The 6,000-nt window shown below is 50.5% G+C and overlaps 1 protein-coding gene across 1 annotated transcript in view; it reads left to right on the top strand.

The window, feature by feature from the left end:
* The first annotated feature begins 5,715 nt into the window (after positions 1 to 5,715).
* Positions 5,716 to 6,000, top strand: part of DOCK5 (dedicator of cytokinesis 5) — an 89,293-nt gene continuing 89,008 nt past the window's right edge. The window contains exon 1 of the mRNA XM_077191721.1: positions 5,716 to 5,948. Within this exon, the coding sequence (XP_077047836.1) occupies positions 5,906 to 5,948 (43 nt within the window). The 5' untranslated portion in view covers positions 5,716 to 5,905. The remainder of the gene's footprint in view (positions 5,949 to 6,000) is intronic.

Raw genomic sequence — 6,000 nt, 5'->3', positions numbered from 1 at the left:
CCCAACCTTGGAGGCCTTTCCCAACCTTGGAGGCCTTTCCCAACCTCAGTGGTTCCGTGCCAGGGTCTCTGCAGCTGCTGGGTTTGAGCTGGGAGTGCTGGGGAGGTGCAAAGCCAGGTGATTATTGACTCTGACACTCACTAACAAACCCAGACCTGAGTGACTCCTGGGCAATTCACTGCTCCTGGATTCCCTTCAGCAGGAATCTGAGGCACTTCTGAACTCCTATAAGGTGCCTTTCAGCATCATTAAGCACCTAAACACCTTTACAGATCTGTCCCCAGGAAAGCTCCTGTCCAAATCCTGCAATGTTTGGTAGTTTTACACAAAAGTAACAACTTTTTCAGGAGCACAAATCCTATTTCCAGCTGAGGAACAGGCAGAGGACAGTGTAACCCACAGCAGCTCATGCATTGCTGCAAGGTTTGTGTCTCCACTTCAGTGTGTTTCACCCTCCTGCAGGGATGGAAAGGAATCATTTCTTTACTGGACAAAACAACAGTTTTTCTCTCCTCTGTCCAGCTGCACATGGGAATAAGTTTGTCACACCTTGGCTCCATCAGAGCTGGGTTCTGGTGCCTGTAAATTCAGTTCAATTCATGAACTCTGCCCTTTCTCAGAGCATGGCTGCAGCCACAGGGAGGTGGCAGGTGAAGAGAGGTTTTGCTGAAAAAAGGTTTAGAAATACACCTGACACCTGAACAGAACACAAAATGAACTGCCAAGAGGGCAATGCAGACCAAGGGACAAAATCAACATTATCAGACAATTTGGTAACAAACTGTGCAGTAGAATAATCAGACAGAAGGTATCTGGGCAATGGGATTGTCAGACAAAATCTTAAACATTGTTCCATGTTAAAACATGTTCAGGCAGATGGATAAACCCACTGCTTTCCTCCTTTTTGTGGGGTATTTACATATTTAATTATCCACCCTACTCTGCTGCTTTTTCTGTATGGTTTCTGCTGGGGACTGAAAATCAAGAGTTCAACTCTTACCAGACCTGATCATTCATCTTCCAGAGGAACTGACTTATTACACTAATGAACAGATGGCTTTTGTTGTATGAGGTTTTTCATTGTGTTCATTTTTTTTTTCTCCAGTTTCCATGTCCTTTCTCTTGCTAAAATATAACCTGGTTTATTCAAGGGCCCTCTTTGCTGTTTGTACATGCACAGAACCTGGCTTGAGAGGATCCAGACTGATCCAGGAGAGTTCTTAAGCATTATCCCAGGAAAAAAAACCCACATTTTTTTCTTTCTTTTCCCATCATTTTAGCTGTAGTAACACTTTAACTGCTGTAGTTTTGATTTGGACACAGGAGGGCACCAGAATTCCATTTCGTATACTTCAGTTGTGCCACAAAAAAAAAAGGAGAGGATTTCAGGAAAGTCTGTGCAAACGGGGCTTCTTTTTAATGACTTTGACTTCAGATTTAAAAACTTAGAGACATTGAGAAATGTAGAGAAAGGCTCTGCTTTTGCAGCCTGATGGTTTGCAAATGTGCTGCTCTCTCAGCTGTAAAGAGGTAACATGACTTTTGTAGAGCACTGAAAATGTGGGTGAACCTCAGTCACCCAAACTCTCCCAGCTCTGATCTGTCCCTCAGAATCAGGGATGTGGCTGAGAGTTAATTTCTGCTGCAGCCTCAATTACAATTTAATGATTGATCCTGCTCCTGCTGGGGGCAGAGAAGAACAGGCTCCCACCAATGGCCTGTGAAGCAATGGAGAAAATGAGCAGGAAAACATGGATTTGGTGATAAAAAATGAAATAAAAGACTTTCTGAAATAACTCCACCTTTCAGTGAGAGCTGAGCTCGCCCCCTGACATTTGCAAATCCTGATATTTGATGGAGCATTCCCCAAGTTCCCCCACTTGGGTAAAACCAGCACTCCAGTTGCTACTTGCCTGCCTTTCATGCTTTGCTCTGGTTTTCATTTGCTGCCAAGAATTTGTTTCACCTGGGCTGGAAAAACACTGGCACAGCTCAGGCAGCTTATCTCAAAATCAGGAATCTTACAGTAAAATCAGGGCCTGGGCTGTCAGTTCCACTCCTGAGCAGAAAACTGGTACCCAGAATTCAGCAGGCCTTGAAAAAGAGTCGGTGTCTCCATGAAAACTTTTCTTCTTTAATGATCTGGCCCAGATCTCAGCAGGTTCCTCAGTCCCCCTCCTGTCCCCTACAGGACACCTCTCATGGAGCTGTTTCTCCTCTTTTTTTGGGGGTTGTGCTGCAGAAATCAATGCCCAGGCCAAGTAAAATAAAAGAAATAAAGAAAGAAATAAAACTGCCTTTCTAAGGAAAGAAACAGCTGGTTTTCCTCTGCTGAGGAAAAACATTTTAACTGATTTTGGGTGTTAGCACACAGAGGGCACCTTGAATTTCAGCAAGGAATATTCCATTCAAAGCATTGAAACTTTACAAGATTTAACCATCAGCCCTGGAGGGTGATGGATGGAGCATTCCCAGGAGGGAAGGGAATGCAGAGTGATCCAAAACCCCATTCCCCCCTGCTTCTCCTGTTGCCATACACTGCACAAAAAGGCCACAGAAAAGCCACATCCCGATCATAGCAGGGAATAGTTTGAAATCCAGGGAGCCCAAAACCAGACCTAGAAAATCACAGTTAATTGTCTTGACATCCCAGTGACACTGCTCGTCACATGAAGGCCTCAAACATCCCAGTGACCCTGCTCGTCACATGAAGGCCTCAAACATCCCAGTGACCCTGCTCGTCACATGAAGGCCTCAAAGCCCTTTGCAAGATGAAGTTTCCATTTATAAAGCCTGGCTGAATCTTTCAGGATTTGCCAAACCCATGAATATTTTCTGTTCCCCCAGCTGGGACACCCCATCCCACCAGGAGGGGCCTCTCTGTGAGCCCCCAGCTCCAGGGAAACCCACCTGGCCCCACTCAATCCTTAACCAGAGGAACTGCAGCTTTTTCTGCACGAGAACAAGGATTTTATGTGCCAGAACAATGTCTGAGTGAGGCTGGCTGTGCTGAGTTGGTGTTTTATAAATAACAAATCAGTTGAGCAGCTCCAGCTTGCAAATCTCGTCTCCTCTTCCTTCTGTCCCTCCCTCCACACTGTGCTGAGGCCTCAGGTGCTGCTGCAGTTCTCAGGAGCACCTTGAGCTCCTGGAGCATCTCCCCAGCAGCAGCCCTTGGACACGACCCAGACATCATTTCAGGGCAGGGTTTGGGTCAGGGTTATGAATTTTCTGTAAATGGGGTTATGAATTTTCTGTCGGTTTTTGACCTCTGAGCCTCAGGCTGAGCCCTCCCAGGGGCTCCCCTCTTGGGAGAGACTCTCCTGGAGCTGTTTTGTGTCAGGAAAGAGAGATGCACTGAATTTTTTTGGGTGTTCAGGTTCTTGTTTATTGTTATCTTATCTAAAGTTTTGCACGCTGTCCACACCAGGCTCAGTGCACTGGAAAAGCACCACAAAAATGGCCAACAATCTCTTGTTCCAAGGTCTTTCAAGATTAAACTATCCAATAAAGAGCTGATACCTGGATTATTTCCCCTTTTAACCCAATAACTGATCCCAAAGAGCTGCAATGGGGACTTTTCTGCCCAATTACAAAATGCCACCCAAACCCATGGAGGAGAAGAAGAAGGAAGAAGAAGCATGAAGAAGAAACCCAGGACAGCACCCTGTGCCCTCCATCTTGCTTCCATCCACAACATACTAAAAACCCCAAAACCTCAATTTCTCACCCAGTGATCCACCTGCACTGCTCTCTATAATTATTTCACACTTTTGTGGATTCCAGTCTATCTTCAAGTCCAGGAAACTTTCTCCACGAATGAAGGTCAAAGTCAGAGCTGCCCTGGGGGTCAGGGCACCCCAGAGCAGACAGGAAAACCTTCCCTGTGGTGCCCTGGGTTTCCACAATTTTCTATAAATTAATTTTCCCCATTTGGCTGCCTGCTGCACACTGGGTGTGACAGGACTGCACATCCTGGGACAGTAATGCTGTGTGTGTGTGTGACAAACCCAGCTCTGTCCTGGGGTGCCAGATCAGCACCACTGTTACAAAAACCAGGGCACTGTGCACTGAGACTGTGCCTAAGAGTGACATCAAGTGTCCTGAGTGCAACTTTTGGCTTTTATTTGGGTTCATTTGTTAGAGCAAATTGCTGATAATTAATTCTTATTTAGGCTGCTCTGCCCTTCCAGGCGCCAGTGAAGAGGAAGGAAAACTGAACTTACTGGAAACACAGGTGAGAGAGGAGGGAGTATGGAAAACTTCCTAAACACGCCAGGCTGGGATCAGAGGGACCCAAAACGATCTGCCCAGGGCACCCTGAGAGCTGAGCAATAACTCTGCCCTGCCACCTCTCACTTGCAGTGTAAAACAATCAAAAATGTGATGAACTCTCCAGATCTTCGTGCTTTAATGAAGTTAAAGAAGTGGTCAGGTGTTAAAATACTCTGAATAATCACTGCTGTCTTTCATGAGAGACAGAGGTGTCCTGTCCATGGCAGGGGGCTGGAAGGAGATAAGATTAAAGTCCCCTCCAGCCCCACAGGCACTAATACAGACCACATCCAGTTACTACAGCCCCGGAGAGATGGGAACAACCTGGATCTCCTCAGTTTGGCCCTAAGGCTGGGTGAACAATGTGATTTAACACCTCTCTAGGTGTTACTGAGCACCCCTGTGCCGGGACCTTTGCCAGCAGAGCCCACACACCTGCAGGATGCAGCCAGCCCTGCTCTGGCCCTGCAGGACCCAGCCGTGCTCAGCTGGTCCCCGTGTCCCCAGCTCGAGGTGCTTCACCTCCAAGCCCTTCCTGGAGTGGCAGCTCCTGGCCCTGGAGTGGGGCTTTGCGTCACCGAGCGCCGAGTCAATCTCTAGAACATCGAGTCTCCTGTCAAGTGTGGCCCTGTGACATTTCCCAGATGCCTGGAGTGCTTTTCCAGTAACCTCGTTGTTTTCTTAGCTATTAATGAGTTACTCTGAACAGCACGGCAGCCTTGGAGCAGCCTGGGCTTGTGGAAGGGGTTGGGATGAGATGGGCACGAAGGTCCCTTCCCACCCAAACCATGCCGTGATTCTGTAGAACCCCAGAATATCCTGAGCTGGAAGGGACCCACTGATCCAACCCCAGGCCCTGCACAGATGCCCCAAAATCCCACCCTGGGCACCCCTGGAGCAGCATCCAAACCCTCCTGGAGCTCTGGCAGCCTCGGGGCTGTGCCCATTCCCTGGGGAGCCTGGGCAGTGCCAGCACCCTCTGGGGGAAGAGCCTTTCCCAAAATCCAGCCTTTCCCTGATCCCCAACCTCTCCCTGATCCCCAACGTCTCCCTGATCCCCAACCTTTCCCTCACGTCCAACCTTTCCCTCACGTCCAACCTCTCCCTGACCCCCAGGCTCTGGCTGACCCCCAGGCTCTGGCTGACAATAATCCCCTCATTTCCAGTGCCAGCGGGGCCATTTCTGCTCGCTCCCACTCCAGCCCTGAGGCAGCGATACCGAACCCAGACCCGCCCCAGTCCCGAGCGGGGCCGCTCGCGGCTCCAGCCGTGTCCCGGTGCCGGGGCGGGGCCGTGCGGGGCAGGTGATGCCGGGGGCGGGGAGAGCCGCCTCCTTCTCTTCTTCCTCCTCCTCTTTCTCTCCTTCCTCCTCCTCCTCGTCCCGCCGTGCTCTCCCCGCCCTCTCGTCTCTCGGCGCGCTGAGGAGGCTGTGAAGTTGGGCGTGTGCCGGGGAGTTTGTGGAGCGTGTTTGGGATCGGCTTTGGGAGGCAGGAGCGGGGCATGGCTCAGCAGCCCGGGGCGCCCGGCCCGCGGCTCCAGCGCGGGGCTGCGGCGGGCGAGGCGCGGCGCTGAGGCAGCCCCGAACCCCCCGGTCCCCCCCGAACCCTCCGGGAGCTCCGGAGCCGCCGGCATGGCCCGCTGGATCCCCACCAAGCGCGAGAAGTACGGGGTCGGTGAGTGAGTGCCCGCCGGGATGCCCCGGACCTGTGCGCCCCTTCCCATCCC

The sequence above is a fragment of the Agelaius phoeniceus genome, chromosome 30 (assembly GCF_051311805.1).
Source record: "Agelaius phoeniceus isolate bAgePho1 chromosome 30, bAgePho1.hap1, whole genome shotgun sequence".
In the NCBI taxonomy this organism is placed as follows: Eukaryota; Metazoa; Chordata; class Aves; order Passeriformes; family Icteridae; genus Agelaius; species Agelaius phoeniceus.
The sequence above is the reverse complement of the archived record's forward strand: the minus strand, read 5'-3'. Positions and strand labels throughout refer to the sequence as shown.